Below are 27,781 nucleotides of genomic sequence, written 5' to 3' on the forward strand. Positions count from 1 at the left end.
AAATGTTCAAAATTGCCATTACGTTGCCCTGATTTTGCTTTGATATTACTGCCGCTGGTATAATTATGTTATTGTCCAAAAATTGTCTTCATTCAGGTGGAAAATACTCATCACTTAAGGATTTTGTCACTACAAGTCACTAGACAAGTAGTGACAAAACCCTTACGTCATGAGTATTTTCCTTGGATGAATCAAGAAAAACATTGGGGAATAACATTTAATTACACAGAAACTTATTCTCAGTACTTACAGTAGAATTTTACCACTTAGGTGTGTCATAATTATAGCAACTATTTCATTTCCTGGTTGACATCGTAACTTCTGCTCAACGTGCTACACTTGCATTACTTAGTTATGTGTGAGAATTAGTCGACCTTCTTGTTCTATTTTGACCCCCCTAGTGTTAGGTGAAATGCTATTACAGGTACTGAGAATAAGTCGACCTTCTTGTTCTATTTTGACCCCCAGTGTTAGGTAAAATGCTATTGCAGGTACTGAGATTAAGTCAACCGTCTTGTTCTATTTTTCTATTTTGACCCCCCTAGTGTTAGGTGAAATGCTATTGCAGGTACTGAGAATAAGTCAACCATCTTGTTCTATTTTGACCCCCTAGTCTTAGGTGAAATGCTATTGCAGGTACTGAGAATAAGTCAACCGTCTTGTTCTATTTTGACCCCCTAGTCTTAGGTGAAATGCTATTGCAGGTACTGAGAAATCACAACAATCGAGGGTTCAGTTTACTAAGATAGACACAAACTAAAACTATTGCTGTGACATGTTGATATAAGCTATTTAAAGGACATTGGTTTTAAAGTGGTTACATTGTAGAAACAACGATGGCTCTTCCAGTCTAATGTATTGCATGTATTTCATATTTTAAACGTCATTTCAGTGTCAGTCTGATGACATCTGTGAGATTTGGAGGAAGTTTCTTGTGAATTATAATAATAACAATAATACATCTTAAGTGGACAGGTTTACATGAAAATGCTGCTAGGACCAAAATAAGATAAAAACTTGTTCAGATAAAATGTTCACTGTCCAATAAAGTTATTAACAGATTTCCTATACTTTGAGTACTATGAGGATTTAGCTGTAAGAAGGATTACTCCCGAAACGTTCAGCTATTCATAATTTTGTTGGACTGAGTACATTTTACCTTAAAAACTTTAAGTTCACAAGATTGTAGGTGTATATTATAAGAATTGCTTGCAAAGTCAGAATAAAGTGTAGCAGAGGGAATATGAGTCATTGGTGCTATGTATGTGATTTCACATACAGATTTGATGAGCTTATTATTTTCTCATAAAGATAATTTAGTTCTAATTCAATAATTTTGAACTTTTTTTTTTACACTTTTTTTCTTGATTTAACAAGAATGCACCGTGGAAATAAACTTTTGCTGTTTCTCTGTTTAAGAAAACTTCAACCCATTCTCAGTTAAAATCAATAAAAAAAATCTGGGGTCACCATGCAAATTTTTTAAACAGAGGTCAAAATGATATCAAATTTTCAGTCACTTTACAATCCAATATGGCTGACAAATACTGTTACTCTATCAGAAAGTACAAAATGGATGATTTCCTTGGAAACAAGATTGTGACCCCTAAATTTTTTTATTATTTTAAAAGGACCAAGAGCAAGATATCAAATGGCAAAGTTTGGAGAGAAGTTTACAACTTAAAGTAAAAATTTATCTGCAAGGCCAAAAAAAAAAAAAAATTTAAACGCTAATATGAAGCATATACACACAACTTTACAAACTGATACGCAAAATAATTTTGTCATGATTGTGAGAATTGTAAAAATCAAACTGTGATGAGAGGCAGACATATCACCAACAACTCAAAACCTATTTAGATTTAGCAGACATACTGATAGATTTTTACATTAAAGGGGTACACACGACAGTTGAAATTGAAGATATTTTTGTAGTTAAAGTATTACAGAGTTATGTTATATTTGATTGCAGTTCTGCCTGATAATGGAACCAGCATCAAAAGTGGAGACATTATTGAACCAAAATAACTACGTAGGTCTACTGCCAATGTCTGTTTTTTTTAAAAAAGGGGCAATTTTAGCTTCACATTTCTCCATAATACCAAGTAATCTGAAACCAGGGCATAGAACAGGTGTCTCTGTATGATTCTATTTTACAAAAAAAATCTCTAATTTCTAGTGATGTTCCCCTTTAAACTCAAACTATGCATACATTAATAATAAGGAAAACAAAAAAGTTTGAAAGTAGACAAAGTGTTGAATTATTCCTGATTAAAGTAAGAGTCTGTATTAGGGTATTTTTCTTTGCTATAATTGCGGTCTTGACTGATCCGTCTTTGTATGCTATTCCTGGCCTGTTGTTCATACGCTGCATGAAGGTCTGTGTTTTGTTGTACTTCTTGTGTTAGTTGCTCCATGTTAGGAATGGGTTCTACACCGGCTGAAGTAATAGCACGCTGTAGTACGTTAGGTAGGACTGTCTGTACACCTCCATAAGGACGTCTCTGGGTCATTAACTAGAAGGGGAAAAAACAGGGTTAAAGTGGAATACTACTGCAGGAAATAAAGTGTCATTTTCATAAACTATGGGTTCTGAAGAGCCATGTCATAATTCTACATCATGTACAATTACTTGTGATATTCAGAGAAACATCAAGTTGATCTTGTGCTTTTATAGGGTATCTTTACTGTGGGCCAAACTACCTCATGGGTATCAGTAGAAATGATTATTCATGAGTGAACAATGAATATTCATGATTCCTAAGCGCTTTATTCCCTTCAGCGTAACACATCTGTCATGAATATTCCACTTTATTGCACTCAGAAAGGCTACAATGTCTTGTAAGCTCCCCATAGGGAGTTGAGGAAGTTACATAGGGATGTAGTGCCACTATAGGACCATGCTAGGGGTAATAACTCTATAACACTAGAAAAGGTTCACTCACGGTGTCAACTAGTCGACGATTCACGCTGTTTTTGTTCTCAATTACTACTGACACAAGACTATGATCCCGACATTCATTGCCATTTATATTTTACTATGCCACAATCAGAATCACCAAGAACCAAAAAAACTTACAGGTTATGTCTATTTATACATATTTACTGATATGGAAATATCAACCTACCCTCCTCCTTTTTGGTGGCATTCCACTAAGATACGCATCACTAAGAGGTTGTTGTGGTGCTTGTCGTCTTTGACGTGTTATGTCGTTAGTTATTATTGGCACCCAATCCTGTAGTACAAACAAGAACACACAGAAAATGTAATACACTTTAATTTCATTATACCGAAATCTGTCACGTATTCTGTTATAACAAACACCCTTTCATTTCCTCAAAACCTATATTTCACATAGAGTACATGCTTCACTATTATACACTTCTTGCCTGGCTATAGGGGCATTACTAAATGTCTATTACCCCGAGGGCAGTTATGGAGCAACTTTTCCCCCCAAAGCTGAACTTGGAGGGAAATAGTTGCCGCATAGAACACGTGGGGTGATATGATGTCTACTAGTGCCTGAATAAGGCCATACAATAAGTGTTTTATAACACACTTCTCTCAGGTACATATTCTTTCCATAGTCAAAGCAAATCACTGATAGGACTACTACAAGTGTAGTGCCCTAGGGAAAACAATATGAATAGTGTCTGTTCTATGTAAATTGAGGAAATTATGGGTCATTAGTCCATGCCACATGACACGATCTAAACCAATCAATGAAGGCTATATGTATGAAAACGATGCACTATGAAAATATAACTAAAATGCAATTTGACACTACACTGAAAAATTTGTCACTTGAGGTACACTTCTCACTGCACTTTTCATCTTAGGTTACCATGGATACAAGTTGGGAAGCGAGTGTTCGCTATGGTGAATCATTAAGTCTATCTCTCAACTTACTGCGGGTAGTACTGCCTGCCAGCCGTCAGCACCTTCTACTCCACCATCCTCCATTGCTATGCCAACAGGAGATGCAGCTGCCTCTTCTCCCTGCTCTACCTCCATCTATGTATGATAACAAATATTCCTATCATGCTTACGTGGACTTGCAATAACATGATGATAGTCTCAACAGACAACACATCCAATTTTTTGTCAACTTGCCCCCCTAATAAATCCATTTATTGCTTATGTGAGTAGTGTTTGGTTATCTGAAGTTTCTGGTTGTTTGAACTGTCTCTGAACTGTCTGGTTATCTGGAACTATATGGTTATCTGAACTGTCTGATTATCTGAACTGTGTGATTATATGTACTCTGGTTATCTGAACTGTCTGATTATCTGAACTATATGGTTATCTGAACTGTCTGATAATATCTGAACTATCTGATTATCTGAACTGTCTGATTATCTGAACCGTCCAGTTATCTGAACTATATGGTTACATAAACTTCTTGGTAATGTGATCTTTTTGATTATCTACATTGTGTATCTAATCTGAACTGTTTGACTGGCAACTTCTGAAAGACAAAGTACATAACGTCATAGTTTTACCTGATCTGGAGATCCTCTTTTATTACTGACATGTCCATCGGTTTCCATGGTTTCCATAGGACTGGCAGCTTTGTCTGTAGAGTCTGCAGCAGATGCTTTGCCATTGACCATTGGTTCTGTACGATAAATATCACAGCAATAGCAAAGTGAGTAACTAAACATTTTTGATACGTATGATAAATTACGTCATCCGATCGTTTATAAATTATACCGTGATACCAGGTTTGAGTTCCGTTAATTGCAAGTGATGGTTAAGTATGCTTCAGTAAGTAGAATACTGCGAGTACCTTATATATATGCAGAATAAACTATGCCCAAACATGTCTAAGCTTAGCTACAAATGTAGTGCGCCTTTAATTACATATTACACACATATGTATGCTAACACAATTGAAACCTGAATCTATCTCTGAGTTAGTCTAGCTGTTAGAACTCAGGCATTCTTCTCAACACTCTGTTTCTGAAGGTGGCACACAATCGAAGGCGAATGCCTGAGTCGGGCTGTCACCTTGACAGTGAGCAGAAAAGTCCGAGGAGTCTAGCAACAAGACTATCTCTGAGTAAACATTACGGATTGAGATATATACATAACACATTCTTACCTGTGGTATCTTTCTTTTGAATATAACACTGAACTTGTTCTGGTGTTACTAGCAAATTACTAGACATAGTACGGATATTCTGAGGACCTATTGTTGATAGCCATGTCCTGAACAGTGGGTTCATATCCCTTGTTAACGTTCTCTACGAAAAAAAAGCCAGGAATTACAATTATATGAACACTAAGAGCAACTGAAACATTTTTTGAAAAGCTGCACTAGTTGCAACTGGAACATTTTTTGAAAATGTTTTGTTACGTACGATAACTTACTCGTTGTATTGTACACCAAGAATAGTATTGCATCACCTGTGGGTAGACAGATTTTTGTAGCTGTATACATGATAAATCAAATCAAATTGATTTTTGGGCCCGCATCCAAATATCAGCGCCCTCAATAGCAATCACAATTTCAACATGTTTCTGTACTGCTTATGGATAATATCGACGACTGATTAACAATGTCTATTGGTATTTAAATACACTCATACCATAAAACAACATTTGAACCATGTACATTTCATACTCTTGAACTTGTTCAAACTCAAGTTGTCAGTAACACTTTATTTTTTTTTTTAAATATTTTTTTTTGAAGAGATATTTTTATTGCAGTTAATATCACTGGAAACATCTGTCTGGAAATTATAACATTTCGGAAATTAATCTGTTGTTAGTAACACTTACTATTCTGTGTTTGACTATGTCCTCCAATCCACTCTGACCATGTTCTAGGATATTGGTATTCAATACTAACCATTCATGTACCATTTTAGTTAGTAATTTCAATAAGGTATTTGCATATTCTTCGTCAGATTCTAAGATAAAAAATAAATAAATACAATTAGGCACCCCAAAAAAGAAAGCATTGTTTCTGGTCAGTGCACGCATTACTTAAAAACCCTTGCGTCGGACGTTTTTTTTTCGTGTTTGTCCAGCCCATGCAGTCTAGCCTACAGATCAGGGGGAAACACAAAATAACCCTTTGAGGTACGGATACAGACGACTGTTTGGATAAATCATATCTACTCATTCACACAAGCAAACTTTTAAGGATGAGATTTTACCATACCTTTTGATTGTAGAACTGTATTAACAACTTCTAGTGTAGCACATCTAAAGAATTCTTCATTTGTAGCTATAAGATCAATATCATCTCTAGTTGGGGAATTCACCTAAAACCAAACACAGAAAACACAATGTTTTAATTCCACTTATAACATGCATGAGCTAGACAAAAAATATGGCATATATACTCTGGTCGTTCCAAGTCACGACGTCACTGGTTCTGCTATGTTCGAAATATGAGTCAAAACATTCAAAATTGCCATTACTTTCCCTGATTTTTCTTTGATATTACTGGTATTGGTATAATTATGTTACACTCCAAAAATTTTCGTCATTCTGCTGGAAAATCTAGCAACTCTTAAGTCATATTTCAGGTAGGACTTGAGGCATTTCAACTTTGTTGTGCCATTTAACAACCATAAAAGATTTTGAACCTCTGGATAGAGAGTTAAAAATGAGACATACATGTATATCTATCAAAAATAAAAGTTTAGAGTACCTGCAATATATAATTTTTATAGCTTATTTTACCTATATTTTTTATAGCTTATTTGCTTACTACTGATTGCATAGTGGCATTGTAAACTTGTCAGTGATAACATTTTCTGAGCGCAATGTTCAATTTGAAATAATTTTAAAAATATGGAAGTACCGTGAAGATACGTTTTCTGAGCATGCCCATGTACACAAAGACAACTTAAAATTAAGAGCTGGTGAGAGATGAGAATTTCTCATTCCAGATTCTAAGAACCATTACTACTAAAACAACAGAAAATCTTACCATGTCTTCTCTAAGTATTTCTACAAGTTCATGGGCAAATCTGTTCACTCCAACCTGTATAACAAATAAAAGTTCACATGTAAAATCAATAACATCAAGTAGCCACATGGTGTACACTTGTTGCTTGTACTGCTGAAAACAAAAGTAAATTGTAATTTTGGCACTGGAGGGCGCTCATCTTCATGCATGGGCAACATAGACTGGTGGTGTATATAGTTAGTAATACATGTAAGTAACCGTTTCATTCAGTTGGGTTCTAGTGTACATTAAACTATCTACAAAGTTGCATGGAAATGTTTTACCCGCTTTAGTTCTGATGATAATAATTAATATCCCAAAATACATCATGTATTAATTATGCTTGAAACCAAACCCATACGTGACACTTTAATCCAGAACTATTGTGAACTTGTCAAATATTTGAACTTGAAAAAAAAAAGTTGGTACACGCATTTGAAAATTAGGTGTTAGTTGAACTAGTAGCACAGACTATAGATGTTAATTGTTACACAAGTTATTTGGCAATTGAGAACTTGAAACAAAAATAACTTGGCATTTTGAACTTCAAACCATTTATGAGGTAGAAACGATGGTTGTGAGAGCAATCACACAATACATACCAATAATTTTGTGACATCAGTGCAGTAAGGTTGTATCTACCTATACAATTGCATAGCAGATACAACCTTTCTGCACTGATGCGACGAATTGCACTTACTATGATGTGGTATATTTATGTAAAGAACCATACATTGATTCGTTTCCCCTTACCTGTATGTTTGCCGGCGTTTCTTCCTGACCATCCAGTAACTTTTCCCTAATAAAAGTCTGACAACTAGTTCTGAATTCACTACTCCTGAGTGGTTCACTCTGTCCAATGGCAATAAGGCTAGCATCGTAGAAACTCAAGTTACTGGCAAGGAATCGTAAGAGATCATTGAACAGTCCTGGGAAAAAAGAAGAGAGTAGAAATTCATTTCTGTTACACCCCTAATAATAAACAAAAAAATCCTCTGACGGAATCTTAGTCTACATTTAAAAAAAAAAAAAGAAAAAAAAAAAGGTATATGTCATCACTCTGTCATGTTTTGTATAATGTAGGATAGAAATATCTGCACCTGGTCAGTTACGTACACTTTTTGCTGGTATTTTGCTAACAAAATCTGACTTGAATGTGCAAAGAGCTATGTGAACTTGAGACATACATGTACCCCTCCTACTCTCCCACCCTGTTATTATCAGGATTTGAGAACCTTAGTGAATATACAGCCACTGATATGAATTATGTATTAGATGATGTGTGTTAGAGCCTTCATTATTTGAAAACGATCATGCAGTCATAATGTTCGAATGGTTACAGTGGTCAGCTTGGAATCTGCAGGTTGTAGGTTCAAACCTCACTGCTGTCATTTGTTTCTGAATGACTAAAGTCTTTAGTTAAAATTGGAACCATGAACCAGCTGTGTAAATGGGGACCTGGTAGAATAGAGGTTGCAATGTGAATGCTTTAATCCTATCAGCTAATAGAAGCTACGATGGACTCTATGCACCCTTGGGAGTTAAAAGTATAAAGGGTTGTTGTGCCACTATAGGTCCATACCAGGGGTAATATTAGTAAAGCGCCTTGAGCAGTGTGAGAAAGTGCTATATAGAAGAAAATTATTATAATAATAATTACTATTATTATGACTGACTCTATTTGCTAAGTTTCATTGGTAGTTTTCATTTCATCCTTTTATACATACCTGAACCAAGCATAGTATCGTACCGTAAACCCCGTCCATGCATATACTCATGAGCACTGACCACATCTTCACCACGACTCCTTTGCTCTGTCTGTTCATCAACACCACGACCTAACGTCAGGAATATATCGTCTGCCTGTCTGGAACTCTCTGTTGCCTCGGTGGCAAATAACTCACTGAAGGGATTATCATCACGGTGCACTGAAAATGAAGGATTACAAATCAGATACACAAGGTGAATTTTTATGTAAAATTACCATAACTGAGATACATGTAACACTGTTTATATGAGCTGAAAAACACTCTCCACCCAACTATCTAAAGGGGTGGGGGTGGGGGGGTCGGGATGGTTGACAGTCTTGAATAAATGCAATGATGTTATGAAATGTTGCGAAGTACATGCTTTGATTTGACAGAGTTCTCAATATATTTCTCACAAAGTTAGGAAAACTATTTCAAAAAGGTGAATCGATTCTGAATTTGACTTACTGTTGCCGATGAGACCACGTATACCTCTTAGCAGTGAAGACAACACAGGTTGGTTGGGATCTTCTGTTCGAATAGGACTAGCACCGGAGGATACGGTAGACTGACTGTTATTGTTATTACTTCCTACGTCTCCATCTAGGGAATCTTCATCACTGCTTGTAGCCCCTCCAGCACCTCTAGGTGGGTGAGGCTGTAGGTATGGATTGTGTTGATTGATAAGTGATCCTACTAAGTTACCAATCATATCGGCTAGATTGTCTTCACCTTGCTAATAGAAACATCAATAGTAACACAAAATCACATTACACTACCCTGGCAACTGAGGTCTAGGTTTACTATGCTAGATTGTGTTCACCTTGCTAGTAGAAACATAAATAGTAGGTCTTGGTTTATACTGCTTTAGATTGTGTTCACCTTGCTAGTAGAAACACATATGGTGATACAAATATTATAGACAGACACAGTACTATTATACATTAGTCCAAAACATTTTCCTTTTCTCAGTTGAGGAAAATAGATCAGGATGGGTACACTGCCAAAATCCTATGTCATCAGAATTCCCAATATTTTAGATATTATTCCCCGATATCTTTTACTGTTCAGCCAAGGAAATTATGAGTGACCTAAGGGGCCTTGTCACTACAAGTCTAGACGAGTGATGTAGACCAACCGCTGTTTTTGTTAAAGGGCGGTAAGTAGGTAAAATCCACCAAGGTTCCCGTTTCATTTTACCTGGGTTCCTAAACAAAAGTATCATAGACTCTAGGGGAAAACACTTTTATCGTTACCCTTTCTGTTACCGGGGATCCCCAACTTTAGCAAAAACACTGACAACAATCAAATAAATTCTGTATTTTCTGTTTCAATCAGTACAACTTGGTGTGGGGTATACTATGTTGAGCTCATTACATCATAAAACAATTACATTGTATATTTTGACTTCAATCATATACATATGTACACTGAGAAAACATAGGTGAACGCAGAAAAGGTTGCGACTAATGATGCTCTTGATGTACCAGACAAAATAGGACCAACCATACTAGATTTAGAATTGAAATTTTACGGAAAGGAAACAAGCCGCTGTATTGCTTTGTGTTGTAATGAAATGTAGCTGCATTATAGTTTGCTAGACTAGATGGCACTGTTTAATGTAAGGCCCTGTTGTATTAATACTAGTTAGAAAACTTACTGGTTCAGAATCTCTGCTTGTATTGCTTGATCTAGATGACGCTGCGGCTGTTGTTGTAGTAGCAGTAGTTGTGGAGGTGCTTGTTGTCGTAGACGTCTGACTCAGAGGGCTTCGCAAGAAGAAATGTCTGGATGCACATGGCAGGAACTGATCTCTGTGCGTGTTCAAACCAAAGAAATTAGCTACTGGTATATTGCGTCGTGGTCCGCCAAACAACCCTGACGCGCTGGTGCTAGAGGACGTTGACGTTGATGTTGCTGTACAAGTGCTAGCAGTGCCAGTGCTAGCAGTTGTTGTGCTGGTGCTAGCAGTCGTTGTGCCAGTGTTAGATGTAGTTGTACCAGCAGTGGTTGCTGTACCAGTGCTGGTATTCGTTGCTGTGAAAGTCCTGGCAGTGGTTGGTGTACCAGTGCTGGCAGTCGTTCCTGTGCAAATACTGACTGTGGTTGCTGTACCAGTCATTGTTGCTGTTCCCGCTGCTGTACGAACATTTGCACTCGTTGTACTAGCACTAGTAGGAGTTGGTGTACTAGTACCTGAACCAGCAGTTGTTGACGATGAGGTGGTTGTGCTCACTGGTTTTTAAGACAAACAGAATTTTGCTGTTACACGTCAAATATGTTTATACTGCAAGTAGTTATCAAAACAATAATCATAATATTAGGAAAAATTTCTTCAATTATCAATATTAAATGTATTACATGTAATTTTGGTGTGATTGTAAAATAATTTAGTATATGCTCCAAGACATACATCTACAGCTATCTATTGGTTTATAATATACATTTTGGGCTGAATCATAACTTTCACAAAACCAAGGAATACCTGTAAAACATACAGCTGTATCAGAAAGGGGAGGGGGTGCCAACATGATTTTCTGTTTCATAATAATACTTCAAGTACATGTAGGTTTTAAAAAAAAATTTTCCAATGACACTGGTTATAATTGTATGAACGATTTTGATGTCATAAGTTGTGTGGAACATATGATGTGAGTTACTGATTTGTAGTTTACTTCTAAACCGTTCATCTGGTATTCAAATTTTCATAGGTCATTTGTATGTAAATTATTAATCATATGTAAATTATATGCAAATTAATCATTGTAAGTCAAAGTCCTGGAAGAATGCTGAAATGGAGTACTTACTAGTGGTTGCTACTGTGGGCATACCGGGCATTGGAATACCAACACTGTGAAGGGTTTGTACAACACCCTGTAGAACAGGTAACATAGATGCTAAGTCAATCACCATACCTCCTGGTTGTGTGCTGGTAGTACTAGTGGTGCTAGTGGTACCACTGGTAGCTGTACTACTGGTTGATGTAGTGCTGCTAGTAGTGGCACCCCCTTCAAATAAACACAGTTCGGGCAAAATACATGTTAAAGTGTATATCGGTAAAGTACTAGGTATGGTACCACTTGTAGCTGTACACTACTGGTTGATGTAGTAGTGTTGCTAGTAGTGGCACCCCCTTCAAATAAATACAGTTCAAGCAAACACATGTTAGAGTGTGTATAAGGAAAGTACTGGGTATAGTACCACTGTTAGCTGTATTACTGTTTGATATAGTGTTGATAGTAGTGGCACCCCCTTCAAATAAATACAGTTTGGACAAATAACCATTAGAGTATGTATACTAGGTACAGTACTAAGTATGGTACCACTGTTAGTTATGGTTATACTTTCTACAGACCATAATGAACAATAAAGCCAATATGGCATTGAACACATGTACACACCATCATGAGTGTTGTCTATTAAAATTGAAATTACCAGGAAATAGCCAGTAATACACCGCTTCAAAAACCAACAAATGTTGGAATTAATGTACGGTTATAAATTCTCTAATTCTGAAAAAGAATGTGTGTTAGTAAACCCTGAAGTGAAACACATGTCTCAACAATGACAGATTGATTGTACATTCAGACTGCACATAGTTTAGATAAGCCAAGCAGGTACTTATATATGCAAATGAGCACTGCTCAAATGTGGTGCTATCAGTGTGGTAACTAAAAGAAAAAATTCTTATCAATTTTTACAAGCAATAAAAGCACTGTTTTTTGTTTAATAAAGTGCACACTGCATGAAAGGATGATGGAAATATGGTGTTATCCTGACTTTATAGCATGACTTTTTTTTAGTATGCTCAGTGTTTTTGTTAAGGGAACTAGGTGGGTGAAATCTGATCGCATTCTTCAGGCTTACTTGGGTTCACCGCTTACGAACCTGTACATAAGTAAGTTCACACATTTACCCCTTAGTGTTAACAGGGATTGTAATACCTTAGCAAAAACACTGATAGATTAAATATACCTTGATTTCTAGGAATGGGTATGGTAGTTGAACGACTTATGGTCATCATGACAGGTGAAGCCATACCCAATAAACCTGCAAGCGAGGCAGCGTTAGGTGGCACAGCACCGGTTGGTGCAGTACCGGCTGATGTAGATGTAGATGTACTAGTAGTAGTAGAAGATGTTGGTCTACATGTAGATGGCTGGGTACCTCCAGCCATGCCTGGAAATGAACACAATTTCATATTCAAAACTTTAACGATGAACTTCTCGCACATACTGGGGCTGTCTTACTCAACTTGTCAGACTTGGCCAAGGGTCAACTAGTCTAGCCACCAAGAAGATGCATTGAACACTTAACTAAACTGTATACTACATAATACATATACCAATTAGACAGTTTCGTGAAATATGTCTTTATGACAAGAAATCACGAAGTAATATCTGTAAACCTGGATATTTTCACAAGAGACTTATTTTTGCTTATTTCAAAGGATAACAAAATCAAAAAAATAAGTAGTGACTAACATGCCTTCTTGTACATGAAAACAATGTACCAGTATAGTAATTAGTAATATTAGTCTTTGAGAACAAGTTGAAGACGTGTAAAATCACAAAAATTTCTAGTGGTGAAAATATCTAGATTTATAGTACCATATACAAACTTAAGTTTAATGCACTTGAACGAAAATACCATATAGGCTTTTATATCTTGGCCATTCATTCTACATCACAACAACTCTCCTCTATATCTGCAGTGCTCGAAATATGAGTCAAAACTTCCTGATTTTACATCAAGTATGCTTGAGAAGGTATAATGTTATTCCCCAGTATTTGTCTTCATTCAACTGGAAAATACTTATGACCTTAGGGTATTGTCACTACATAACTGGCTCGTCCCGAGTAGGGACAGGGCCCCTTAGGTCACTAGTATTTTCCTCAGATGAACAAAAGAAAAATATTGGGAAATAATTATCTAAATATAGGGTCAATTGTCCAATGCATCTTAATGATATAGACTAGTCAACTATGGAGTTAGTTACATCTACATCAGCCATAGTGAAATAGATAGATAACACATGGAAATGAGCTGGAGTTATGCAGAATCATGTAATAGTATAAATTGTCATCCAAAAACATACTACATGTTAACACCTAACTACATGTAAATAACATGAGTACAAAGTGTGGAATTAACTTAAACTGTAGGCAACAGTGGTTTAGTTTCAGACCTAATCACCATGTACCCTGTAAAAGTTGTACCCTGTGAATGCTGTATATTTTCTAATGACTATTATAATACAAATGACCTGATTTTCAAAACGAAAACATTAACATAATGTATTTGTACCCCAAGTTAAAATACCTCATTTAGAACAAAAATCCAAATTTAGGATTATTATTGTAAGGGGTTTATATCACGTTACCTGTTGATGCTGTTGATGTAGTGCTTGATGTTATAATAGTCGTGGCAGTAGCTCCTGTAGCCATGCGACTACCACTGGCTGTTGATGAAGATGTGAAAATGTTGGCCCCCTGAAAAATAGAATGATGTAATGGAATAATGGAATAACAGTGGCTTCTTTTTATACAAAGTAAGAATATTTATACAAATGTATACTACATAAAATACATACATACAAATATACTATGATACTAGGGTAGGTATGTAATATATATGTGTACCATACATTCATATGTACATATATGTACAAACACATACATACATACATACATACATACATACATACATACATACATACATACATACATACCTACATACATACATACATACATACATACATGTACATACATACATACCTCCATCCATCCATACATACATACATACATACATACATACATACATACATACATACATACATACATACATCCATCCATCCATCCATCCATCCATCCAGCCATACATTCACACACACACACACACACACACACACACGCACGCACACACACACACACACACACACAAACACACGCATGCACATGCACGAACCTATGCATGCAGGCAAACCTGCACGCATGCACACAGACACAGACACAGACACAGACACAGACACAGACACAGACACAGACACAGACACAGACACAGATACAGACACATCAACCTGTATAAATATAAAAGTCATGCATACAAAGTGTCTGCAGACATTGACTGGTACTTTACCTGCAGTGGGTTAGTAGCAGTCTGTAGAAGATTGGGTGGTAGGATAGGAGTAGGTGGTGCTCTGAGGACACGTGGTGGTGGTCTAGTCATATCTATCATACAGTCTGATATACCATGATAACAATGACTTAGAAAATGTAGCACTTCAGTCACCAAATTACAATGTCTTTGAGCTGTACGAACACCTTCCTCCTGTAGTCAAATACATGAAGTATTCAGTCAAATCAAAAGTTATGTACAGCTTCACATCAGTAAACTCCCTTGTAATGAAACTTTTTGTCAATGTAGTGCACACCTGTCAATCATCTTTATGCAAATTGTCTCCTTCAGCTATCCGGTAAAAAGGAACGTTACAAATTGAAACATTGTTTTTACATGGTCTCTATTACTGGTCATTTTAATAGTAATATATATTCTACTGTATCTGAATAACTAAGAGATTGTTGTGTACTCACATCTCCAGTGAAGTCTGGGTCTTCTCGAAGATAGCGCTGAAAGCGGTCTAAATGTGGCTGTAATCGGCGATGAAGTCTCTGTATTTCATCAAGTATATCAGCCATTATTGGTATATTTGGATGTCTGTAAATAGAGAGAAAATTATCAATTATCTTGCAGCAATGATGTGCATTGCAATTTAAAGGCACAGCTGGCCACCCATGTGGTTGTCATTAGCAACTCGACATCCTAATCTTGAATAATTAAGAGTAATGAACACTAACAGCTTTTCATACGAGTAACGAACAAGCCCCAGTCCATTCATGTTTTGTCCAAAATTGTTCATACCATGTATAAATATCAACTTTCTGTAACAACACACACATTTCCCAAGATATTCAAACATCCACACATACCAAATTTATTACTAAAATCACCAGCTGCTCATTGTTGTCATGGACTTTCATAGAGGAATCGCTGCCTTGTTCACTGTACATGTACGCATTCAAGTTTGCCAAAGTTAGGGGGCCTTTTATGCCCCTGTCTCGCCTTTAAGAATATATTACAAGAATGAATGTTCATGGCTTCTGGAATCATACCAACAAATGAAAACTTCTACTCAGAGTTGAAAATGTTTTCGGAAGCAAATCGCAATTTCCCAATTTTGTACAACACCCTTGAAGATGCTCAAAAGACATCAGTGAAAATTTGGGACTCACTTCCAAAAATATTTTGACTTTGTAAAGATATTTTCATGTGAAAGAATATATTTATTATATGATTTCACAATTAAAGGCCTGTGTTTAAGTCCCAGGTTTGTACATTTAGTGCTTTCTTATCGCATTACAGCAATTATCATAGCATCTGAACTTACTCAGGGTTCCAAAGTCTACCCAATATATCATTAAGGGAGCTTGCACCAGCTGCTGCACCACCTTGAGATCTGGTAGTGGATGGTGCTGATCGACCACTCGCTGTAGTAGTTGGTGTTGCAGTACTACTTGCTGCACTGCCACTGGTATTTGTATCCATTGCTGCAGCACCAGCTTCAGTTGCTGCAGTACCAGATGAAGTGTCCATTGTTTCAGTTCTACCACTTTGGCCGGGAACGCCTGGAGGGTTCTGTATTACACAAAATTTCATTTCAAAAATTTATTTTTGATCGTAGAAAATCACAACGGAATACATTTCAAGTGAACTTTTGCAGTGTACATTTTTTTTGTGACTTCCAGTTTTTACAGTATGTTGATTATAAGGTGATTATGTCTATGCAACAAAGACATCGCCATCACTAATTAGTGTAATCTACCGTATTGAAACAACAATGGTTTCATAGTTTGTGTCTATCTTAGTAAGGGTGACCCTATTTTTTTATGCTTATCATTACATTTCCATGGCAACTTACATATGATTGGTTGGTTGATTAAAAAAAAGTAAAAAAAAGTAAAAAATCATCTTCTTCATATTTCTTTGCCTCTCCTTTCCCTCCTCTCTATCTTCTTTTTATTGCATTCCTAGTAACAAACCCTTTCCCAGATTCTCTACACAATTGTCATGTTTTCAGCCCCCCCCCCCCCCCCCACTTGAATAACTTCCATCATGAAAAAATGCTGTTTGTGAACAAGTGTCGTCATTGCTACAATGACTGTAGGTGACAGTCCAGACACTTGCTTAATCTTGCCAGAGAGGGCGCTGTTCCACAAAATATCAAGGGCAGGCGCAAATATCTTTTTTTTTAATTTTGATGTCGGAGCTGAAAAACTGGGTCGGTCAGGTAATGGGAAACAGAAGAAAAAAATAGGGTCACCCTAAGTTGAAAGTTAGGTTTACACTGTAGTATTTTCTTAATGATTTATAATATGGAGTCTTGAGGAAAAACTTACCTCTAATCTGTCAATGGTTTCATAGCCTTGTCGAATCATATTGCGTACATGATCTACACGCTGCTGTGATTCACTGTGTAACTGGGGTACGGCTATCTGACCAAGGTTGATATGAACATCTACAGAGGAACCATCAGCCTATAGAAAATCACATGTCAATATGTGTACACATCATGTCACATGTATGTTGATTGGAATCAAATTCATGTATTTAAAGCTACCCCAGCGGTAACCGGAGTATTTTTTTCAATAAGACAACGAACAATATATTCATTGTAAATTGTTAAAATATCAATAACTAGACATTGTATATGTTAATTAGAGGCTGATTTTATCTGTAAGTAGTACAGTAACACTTACAGGTTGAAATCGTGATCGAGTTGGGCCGTTGATTTTAGGGCACAGACCAAAAATTCAATTTGATTTGATTACTTTACCATATTATGTGTACAGCTACATGAATACTGTTACCCACAAGTGATTCAATACTAGGTGTACACTATTATGAGTAACTCATTATATCTAACAAAAGAGTTTTAAAAAAACCCATTCCAGTTGCAGCTAGTGCAGCTTTGATAAGAGGGACTTCTAAAATCATCCAGAAATTTAATTCTAACTGTGCCATTGCATTACATTGCACAATGTTTTGTCTACTATATCACATCAAAACAGTGACATAATGTCTCAACTTTTAAAAGATGTTTTAGAGAAAGAAGACACTTACTGACTGTCTTGATGTAACTCTTGCATTACGACCAATATCTCCCATACCAGAGATAACTTGCTGTACAATACGCTAGTCAAAAAAGGAAGAAACAAATTATGTTTTAAAGGGGAACCACAGCTCCAGGAAATGAAGGCATTTTAGTAAACTTTGGGTTCTAGAGTCATTTTATGATTTTACATCACATCAATTTCAAGATTACAAACTGAGCTTTTGCCACTTGTCATGTACTGGAAGTTATCATTTAGTTTTTTTAATAAAGGCAAGTGGTGCGGTACCTTTTTTCTCCCATCAGAGATTCAAATGTGATCCTGGATTATCAGGCTAAATTGACAGAAATCCCAGGAAAACAAACTGAGAATGATGTATGTCTTTGAAATTCAAAACATGATATTTTCAGTGAAAGTCAGTCCTGTGAGTAGATGGAAAGAGTCACCATTGTATCCACTTGAATATAACCACAAGCTCCTATCATGGGTCATGGGTCATGGGTCGTGGGTCATAGGTCATGGGTTAGAGTTTGTGGTTACATAGGCAGAAACAATGATGACTCTGTCACAGTTCCAGTCTATCCTGCATGCTGTAAGTCAGAGTATGCTTACCTGGACTTCAGTAGAATCAGTAACATCAGCAGGTAAGGTAAAGGCACCAACTACAATACTTTCTCTACTGGCTCTAGGACCACCACCACTACTTGTTGAACTTGCAGTACTTGTACTTGTTGGTCTGGTGGTAGTAGAGGTCCTAGACTGAGGTGGTGGTCGCTGCACCAAGTGGACAACCTTACCATCAACTTGGTATTCGGACAATTTTTTATCATCCTGTAGTACTCTGCCTTGGTAGATGAGTCGCTGTAAATTTGCTGGGATATTCTGGGATAGATAAGGAAATGTAACAGATTCATTTAGGAATTTCTGATGGACTGGAAGTGTACACATACAGGGCAGTGAAGTGAAGTACATGCAAATTTTGTCCTAGAAGACTCAGTCACAGTGTACTTGTACTGTTAAATTTAAAATTGGACTGACTTAGGCAACTATATGTAAATTTGACCATTACACCAATACGGTGCACTCAGGCAGTTCGTGATGGCTGGCTTGCACATACATTTTCCTATTCATAATTCTAGAAAACTCTGTATTTGTTATTCAAATTCATGCATCTCTGAGCAAAATTTATGAAATGTAGGCACTTCTTTGTTCTCCATATTTTGTTTACATTCAAGAATTGACGTTTTGAAGTTTTTTTCATTATTCTTGAAACTTTCTATACAACATGGTTTTGTCCATTGGAACTATGTATATCTCAAATTGAAACGAGTAAATGTAATTTCAAAATTTTGGAATAAATCACATCTTTTACCACTGCTTATTTACAAAAATTGTACAGTATCTTTGTTTAGGCTTACTAAACATAAATTACATCAGAAGCTTTTCAGTTTCAGTTTCAGTAGAAATATTCCCCAAAACATATAATCTCAACTTGTGCCCCTTTAATATGGGATGGTGGGGGTGGGGGTGGGGGTGGGGGTGGTCAGCTAATGGTATATACTTACCACATCTTTGGCTATCTTCTCTTTAAACTCCTTCACTGTTAACTGTGAAAACATACCGAAATCATAACATTGCTGTCAGAAATCGTATTCATTCAATGATTTTGTTGCATCTGCTACAAACATGTTATTGTAATGAATGTATAGAGCATTAAGTCTTGTATTTACATGTCAGACATGTCAAGGCATAAAGATATAATTTATCTTGCTTTCTAAATTTACGACACATTTTTTTAATCAAAATAATAGCCCAGTGTCATCCTATTAGAAGTCTTTTGGCTGTGAACGGCGGTTGGGTTGAGTTACCGATTTAGGAAACGATACACTTGTACTACATTTGTGCATGGTATTCATGGTTTAGAAATCAGAATTAGGCATTTACAAGTAATATGTATAACACTGCTACATGTAGGCTAGAACTGCCCAACAAATAGTCATAAAAATACATCAATTTAATAGTAAATCTATAAGGTATGGCATGCCAGGGAACTCTAACGCATTGGCCAACCCCTTTTGGCTGAAGAGGGCTAAGTAACATGACGACGACGTAATTTTACAGTGTATCTAAAAGTATGTAGAAATATTACAAAGTATACAGTTGAGTTGGTACATTGTAAATACTTGCGTCTCAATGGTATCAACACTACGGTATCAACATTGCAAATTCCTCGACCACTGCAAACATCACTTCACTAAAATAGATTTATAATACCTACTGTAATCAGCCATTCATGGCTGTGATGAATACCAGCTAAAAGATTACAAACTACATGTATATGTATGTACCAGCTACATGATTTACAGTGCTTCATACAAGTACATTGTACATATTCAATGTTGGATGAACTCTACTTGAGTCACCCAGTTTGTATTTTTAATGGGGTTCTCAACTTATTCATAATGCAATATGTTGAAATCTATGCAAGTTTCATCAGATTTTACTCATTGTAATATTGGGTTTCCAAAATTTGCATATTGAAAGCCTTTCACTAGTCTTGCTGCTAGACGTTCGAGCTTTCTTTCGATGCTATAACAATAACAGTCTAGCGAATGTCATTTTCAGACCGGACATTCCATTGAGATTACATTGAGCGGTGGGTTGGGCCATCTATGCATATATATATACTTTAATATATTCAATAACCTATGACCTCGGGGAATCTCTGCATGCAAGTGTTGACAAACACATTTACGTCATTACTATGGCTTATCGGTTTATGGTAATTGTGTGTTTGATGAGTGTGTAGACGTTGTCATTCACACATTTCATTTAACGCATTGGTGGTTATTTATACAAGCCCCTCCTTAAGATGAATATGCATGAAAATTTAGCTATTGTCCTCTGTTTGTGTTTGTCGCTAATACGGTTCTCTGATTGGCAGTTATTTATATCCTGATGACATTCGCTAGACCTCGGATGTTCCATCCTCGATAGCGTTGTTCGGCTGTGTGTCGTATTTTATCGGAAGAACATCCGAGGGCTAGCTGATAGACTAGCCTTTCACTTATTAAAGGGGGAAATGTACATGTATTATACATATAGCTAAAATACTAGCATGGGTTTCATGCTACTGTTCGATCATTATTTTTGTTTATACATATATGCAAATTTATCTTCCTGGTTTTTACATCAGAGAATACACCCTGGCAGGACTCACTCAATCCTTAACAAAATTTCTCTAATTCTCTCTCTAAGCTGGTCACTTTGTGAACATAATCTTTTTTTTTCATATGTGTTCCTACAGTCATCATTAATAATCATTTGCTAACCATAACGTATATACTTACATTATCAAGTACAGAAAATGACCTGGTCTGTGAATCCAGAGTTTTGATTGTAAGCTCAATCATTATTCTTGTATTATTATTATAGTAACCTTTGGATCCAAATGACAGCTACCTGATGCCTGTTGATACAAATACAAAGAATTCAGGAAATATTTTAGTTTCTGTAGTACAAGGGATTGAGGGGATTACACCATGCACAAGCCAGGTTCTATGAAAAATATGGAATATATACGCTCTATGTCACGACAACGTGTGTCTATGTCACCGGTTCTGCTGTCTTCGAAATATGAGACAAAATGTTCAAAATGGCCATTACCTTCCCCAATTTTTCTTTGATATTACTTGCGTAGGTATAATTACGTTATTCTCCAGTATTTTTCTTCATTCAATTGGAAAATACTCATGACCTAAGTGTTGTCACTTCGAGATGCTAGACAAGTAGTGACACAGCCCCCTTAGGTCACTTGTATTTTCCATGGATGAAGAAGACAAATATTGGTGAATGATATCTAATTATGAATATGAGTAGTGATAGATGTAGATATTTTAACACTGTTACAATCTAACTAAAACATAATACATACAAAATGTATTATGGAACTATAAAACCCTCTGCAGGTCAAGTATATGTAAAATACTGTGGCCGTGACAGGATAGGGTTAATACATGTACATGTACATGTATGCCCCAGTAATTACTTACACTGGCTGTACCTTACCAGTGTTCTCCCCACGATAGATGGCAAGGATGGTGGCTTATTTGCATATTAATTTACATATACATATGGTAATTTGCATATTGGTTTGCAAAGTGATTAGCATATAATTAATAGCCATATCTTCAAAACTGGAACAAACTCTGACATGTTTATTTTAACACATACACACATTGTACATTAAGGATCAACCATTTCTCTTCAAATTAAAGTATTATTATGATTTTGTTATTCAAAGATTACTAAAGCTCAAGGATGGTAGAATACTTCTGAAGCACTGGTAGAAACCTGCCAAGCATGGCAGCCTAGATGGTGTTTGCACCGTGCTTTCTCTATAGTGGGGAGAACACTACTTTACTACATTCATGAAACTCTGGTCGACGAGAATACAGAACACTTCTGCAAATATCCTGAATACACCCCACTTGCTAACACGTCACAGGGTTGTCGTATCATAAACAATGACATCAGTGTTTGTCATTTTAGAACATTCCGATACTGAATACAATGTACATGTACATGTGGTGTTTTGTTATGCATGAAAAATAGTAAATATTTACATGACTCAAATTATCAGTAGTCCAGGAAACAGACTTCTAAACATTGTACCGAGACTACCAAATTTATAAGATGGTAGCCTGTTTAACTGTTAGACCAAAGGAAATCAATAGAAAATTGTAAGAGTACACTTGGCTAAATCTAACTACCAAGCGTAAAACTACTCAAAAGTTAAATTCAAACCTTGAATTCCACCACTGGTAGTTCACAAGTTCCAAGGTATTTTACCAGGGTTCCGACTTCCTCACTAAAATTATGGTCCTACCAGGCAATACAAATGTACAAGTACATTTTTTAGGTATACATGTAGAAAGCTATATGCAAATTTTACCAGACCCCCCCCCCCCCCCCCACCACACACACACACACACACACACACTTTCACTCCTCTTAGCAGGGTTCACAAAACCTGAACAGAAGCACTAATACAAATGTACATGATAAACGGTATAATGTTGATGTTGAACCAATATCAGATCTATCATCTTAAAACAAAATCCAATAACCTAGAAGTCAAATTAAAGAAACGAATTGAAGAACCAGAGAAGTATGATAATGTATATAAAAATAGAGCAGTAGACATGTATTGTACATGTACAATTGGTTATAAAAATATAAAACATCTGTGGTATGTAATCACGTTATACCCTACAGTAACAAAAGTATTAAACACATAAAACTGATCTACAATGTGGGATATTGTTTTGAGTGACCTAGAATAATAGAATTCCATACCCTAACACTGTCCCACTGGGCTGACATGGAATGTCTCACATACATGTAACCTAGAAATGTTTAGTCTTGCATTTACATGTACACAAAAACTGTAGTCTGTTTACAGGGCAAACTGAGTTACCTTAGTGTTCCACTCACACACAGTACATGTACATGTATTTTCCATAGAGACGAACAATAAATGACACACACACTAGCCTAGAATCCAGCTGGGCGGGAGTTTCGTTCTCATCTTTCCCCTACCACCACGTCTGGCAGTTTGCTAACGTCTTTCAATGAATATTTACTTTCAATGAATGTTTGGTCAGAGAGAAGTTACACACAAATTCGGATGCGGTTTTAATTTTTCTGTGAGTTGACGTCTTTAGTTTCACAACGTGATTACAAGTATTGCAACCAACTTGAACATTGAGCTATTATACGAGGTAAACATAATTCAACATAAATTAATTACAGCCGATTCAAGAAATTAAAGAATGATAATGTTTACACAGATGTTGATAGATTAGTAGTGTTGGTTTCCAAGTTAGTCTCCAAGTTTACTTCACTTGTGGGAAGTGTACAGTAAATTACTTGCAGATTTTACATCTTATCACAGTTGGATACTGATAAGCAGTCAATGGGTTTGCCTCAATGAATAGACAACTTTATACAAGGAGTTTTCTGCTTTCCTTGACTAAATCTTGCTTTCTTTTCAGAGATACATGCTAATCAATTTTGTGTTTGAATGAGTCCATGTAAATACCTGCAAATCATAACTATGAAAAACTGCACGTTTAAAGTAGAATTACTTACTATTGTACGTAGAAGCTATATCATTCAAAAATACATGGGACTAGTATTTCCAGACAAGAAAATGTATATTTGTGAGTGCACCCTGGCACCCTGGTGTTTACTGCTGATATTATAACTAAATTTTAGTGTAACTTTAACAATGTCTGTCACTGTTGTAGCAAATGTTAAGACAAAGTTGGAAACAATACTAGTAATCTAACAATATCTATGTAAATATTATCTCTGCAGGAAATTGTAATTGAACACAATTAAATTGAGATTGAACGTCACTGCAGGAAATTGTAATCTAATTTTAGGTTTGAATAAATGGCTGCTAGCGAAATGCCAGGCATGGCCGTGAAATGCCAAGAGCCAAACCCCCCACAGGACTGTATTTGAGGCTAACATACCACACACACACACAGCAGGACCCTTCCTTATATCTAATCCCATTGAAGAATGATAAACATGGCTAATAATCTTTTACAACATGTATTAGCATGAGGCTTACGCTGAACCGATTAGACTCAGACTTGATGATTTTAATGGCTTCAACTGTTTACTTTCATACTGATAAGCAAAATAATTACTTGTCTGCTTCTAGGACACCTCTATAATTATTTACAGTGAATTTGAAGTTGTCTGAGTGAGTGTAACCATTTATATAACAACATCAGTGTTGGTAAGGCTTACACCCAATTTTGTTAAAGGGGCACAAGCTGAGTTTATAGGTTTTTGGGGTGTAACCGTTTGTCTTCATATTAAAAGTACTCATGATGTATACTTAATCATCACTTGCAATTAACTGAACTCAAACCTGGTATGAGGATATAACTTATAAATGATCTGATTGGTTATAACAATGCTAGAACTAGTCTTGCTGCTAGACGTTCAGGCTTTCTTTAGATACTATAAGCGAACGAAGTTTGCAGTGAGGGTTTGCCTAAACACTTGGATGTTCCATCCTCGATAGCGATGTTTGGTCGTGTGTCGTATTGTATCGGAAGAACATCTGAGGTCTAGCAGAAAGACTATGCTGGAACACAAATTGTAAAGTCACAGAAAGCATGTACAATGTATCGATATATCATTATACCAGAATAGTTTTATTTAACTTTTTTGTAATAAGTGAAAAGTTTATAAACTCTGCTTGTGCCACATTAATATATGGTGTAGTTTAGAGTTATTAAATACTATCCCTGGAGTGAATTCCTGTTTACTCAGGGCAGTTTCTGTATGTAGAAACCCAACATTCATTAATTTTGAATTTCTACATACAGAAACTTCCCACTTAAATTACACTACAGTCTGGAATTCATGTTTCACTACAGGATACAATGTAGTCATCATAAAATGAATGAGCCCTGGATTCAAGGCTAGGCAAGGTACAAGTAATGAAGTACATGTATACAGGCACATGTAGGTACATGTACAACCTACATGTGTGTGAACTTACATGTACATTGCATCCCCTGGACCTTATCCTTTGACTTCCAAAGAAATTATCACACAAGTGAGATACATGTGTAAAGTTTTAAAACATATTTTACCCACTGTCTCGAATTCTAGCACTATGGTCTTGAAAATTCATGGCAAGACTATGTTGAATGTTGAAAACCTACATGCATCTATATTAACATGCAGAGCTCTCCTGTTATACTGAAACACCCAGTGTGCCCTCTATACCAATTTGATGTGCCACTGACAGTCTCACAGACAGCAAATCTCTCTTGATCCACCAATATTTGATGTTTGCCTATCTCACACTGTGTGTTAACACATTTGAAAAGCTGTTTTGTTTTATCATTTTGACCCACAATAAAAATGTTGTCTTTCATTAGAGGTTACATACTGATTTTTATAAATTATACTTACGATTTTTGTCTGGTTGGATTGACAAAATATGAGAATATCTTGTAGAAATTGTAGTTTTTGATGAGGTAATATCTTTTCACATACATGTATACATGCATTGCCTGTTGGCAATTTAAATAATTCATAAGAAGATTAACTTGTCTGGCAAATATCCAAGAAGAGATGTTTCTGACATAACACAAAGATGTACATGTACTATATTAAGCATATACATGTACAGGTACATATACATACAAATATACCAAGCTGAATAACAAATAATTTTTACTATAAATGTACATCGAGACATGTATCCCTGAGTGGAATTTTGGCGCACATATTACAAATGTACATGTGCATTGTAGTTCTAAGTGACTATTTTGGATTAGCATCAAAATCTAGGTGTGAAATACAGGTCTCTTGCTTGTAGGGTTATACTAGGGTTAGGGCTTTCAAGGTTAGGATTATAATAGGGTTGTTGGTGGCCGAGTGGTTAAACCACTTGCCTCTTACCACTGCGGTCGGGGTTCGAACCATTTCAGGGTTTTATTAAATTTACCACACTGTAAGTAAGAAGAGTGTCGTTGTTCAGTTTGACTCTACCAAACAGCACAGGTTTTACCTGGGTACTCCAGTTCCTCCTGCATTAACACTGAACACAAGAGGTACGGCCCTCATGAGACTTCTTGGGAGACAAGTGTTTATATACTTAAAGAACTATTCAGTATAAATAAAGATTAGTATTATATTATTGGCAGAGCTATAGAAAAAAGTTGACTCACTCCTTTTTAAGATAACGCAAATGTGATGGCCTGGGATTGAAACATGGCCCTTTAGTAGTTCCCTACTAACTCATAATAATCCAAGACCATTTACTAATCGGAATATTACATGTCAGATATAACCATACCATTCAAAAGTTTTTTATGCTAAAATGTAGTATTTAGAATTTTTACACTTGGAGTGCGATCCAGGTTATTTGGTTAAATTATGACTGGTATTGCAATCAAACATTCAATTTCAAGTTCCTACCTCAGGCACTCAAATCAATCTGTATGATTTTGTAAAAAAAAAATTATAGTAAATATTTACTATACATTTAAAAAAAAATCATACAGATTGATTCGAGTGCCTGTGGTTCCCACAACCTCTGTCTGCTCTACATGTAGCTCTGTGCCCCCCCCCCCCCCATCACGTTTCCCCCAATGCTTCTAAATTCTAACCTGTATATATGTGTATTCACTATGAACGGATGTTAAATCAAGGAGCTCACCTCAATCATGTGTATTCCTACACTATGCATTGTGATAGCGAAACACGTTTGTCGAATCCACGCACGATTCCACAATGAACACGAAACGAAAGCATAAAAAAACAGACTATAGACTCACAAAGTCATCGTCCACATTTCGAACATTTCTTGGTATTTCTGAGCAATTAAAAGATGTTTATGGTTGACTTACCGTTAAGAGACGCCTTTATGGAGGCGATAAACTGCAAAAGTTGCTTAAATTTAGCACATTTTCACAATTTTTTAAAATAACGTTCACGTTCCAAACACAGTTTACAATCTCACATACGTTCCTAAAAAATCAAAGATGTCCGTCAGCCCAGTTTAGCCTTAGACTCATATTCCTTTTGTATCCATCAAACAACATAGTTGTCTCTGTTAGGGTTGTCATTTATCACACTAGTTTAATCGATTTGGTAATTTTTTAGAGTCATAACTGTTATAATAAACCTTATATTGACGGAAAAAGGTAAAACAATTGTTTTAATCTGCGCTATCGATTTCAACAGAAATACAAATGTGATTCTTGTGCTATTTTGACATTCCCCGAGGTCAGGTCAAATATTGAGGTAATAAAATGCAATTTAATTCGACCATTGCAACAATGTAAGTATAAATAAA

At 36.1% G+C, this 27,781-nt stretch overlaps 1 protein-coding gene across 1 annotated transcript; it reads right to left on the reverse strand.

Moving 5' to 3' along the window:
• Window positions 1-858: 858 nt before the first annotated feature.
• Window positions 859-27,450, reverse strand: LOC144440925 (large proline-rich protein bag6-like). The gene is made up of 23 exons (XM_078130390.1): window positions 27,333-27,450; window positions 21,234-21,352; window positions 19,449-19,490; window positions 18,496-18,765; window positions 17,894-17,965; window positions 17,170-17,307; window positions 16,161-16,408; window positions 15,307-15,430; window positions 14,852-15,043; window positions 14,097-14,205; window positions 11,521-11,721; window positions 10,374-10,948; window positions 9,182-9,449; window positions 8,693-8,893; window positions 7,719-7,894; window positions 6,948-7,001; window positions 6,171-6,273; window positions 5,786-5,916; window positions 5,106-5,247; window positions 4,504-4,619; window positions 3,911-4,015; window positions 3,129-3,236; window positions 859-2,516 (listed from the first exon to the last, which is right to left on the reverse strand). Exons 2-23 carry the CDS (start codon window positions 21,294-21,296, stop codon window positions 2,262-2,264), a joined length of 3,693 nt encoding a protein of 1,230 aa, XP_077986516.1. The 5' UTR covers window positions 21,297-21,352; window positions 27,333-27,450; the 3' UTR covers window positions 859-2,261.
• Window positions 27,451-27,781: the final 331 nt, after the last annotated feature.

The sequence above is a fragment of the Glandiceps talaboti genome, chromosome 10 (assembly GCF_964340395.1).
Source record: "Glandiceps talaboti chromosome 10, keGlaTala1.1, whole genome shotgun sequence".
Lineage (NCBI taxonomy): Eukaryota > Metazoa > Hemichordata > Enteropneusta > Spengelidae > Glandiceps > Glandiceps talaboti.

What these genes read in the sequence shown, in the direction of transcription:
- LOC144440925 (XM_078130390.1), bottom strand. Translation starts at nt 21,296, where the DNA reads ATGATTGAGCTTACAATCAAAACTCTGGATTCACAGACCAGGTCATTT. An exon ending in GGTAGACTTTGGAACCCTGA is followed by an intron (nt 15,431 to 16,160) that starts GTAAGTTCAGAT and finishes CTCTATTTACAG; the next exon opens with ACATCCAAATATACCAATAA. An exon ending in CAAGCAGAGATTCTGAACCA is followed by an intron (nt 9,450 to 10,373) that starts GTAAGTTTTCTA and finishes TGTTTCTATTAG; the next exon opens with CAAGGTGAAGACAATCTAGC.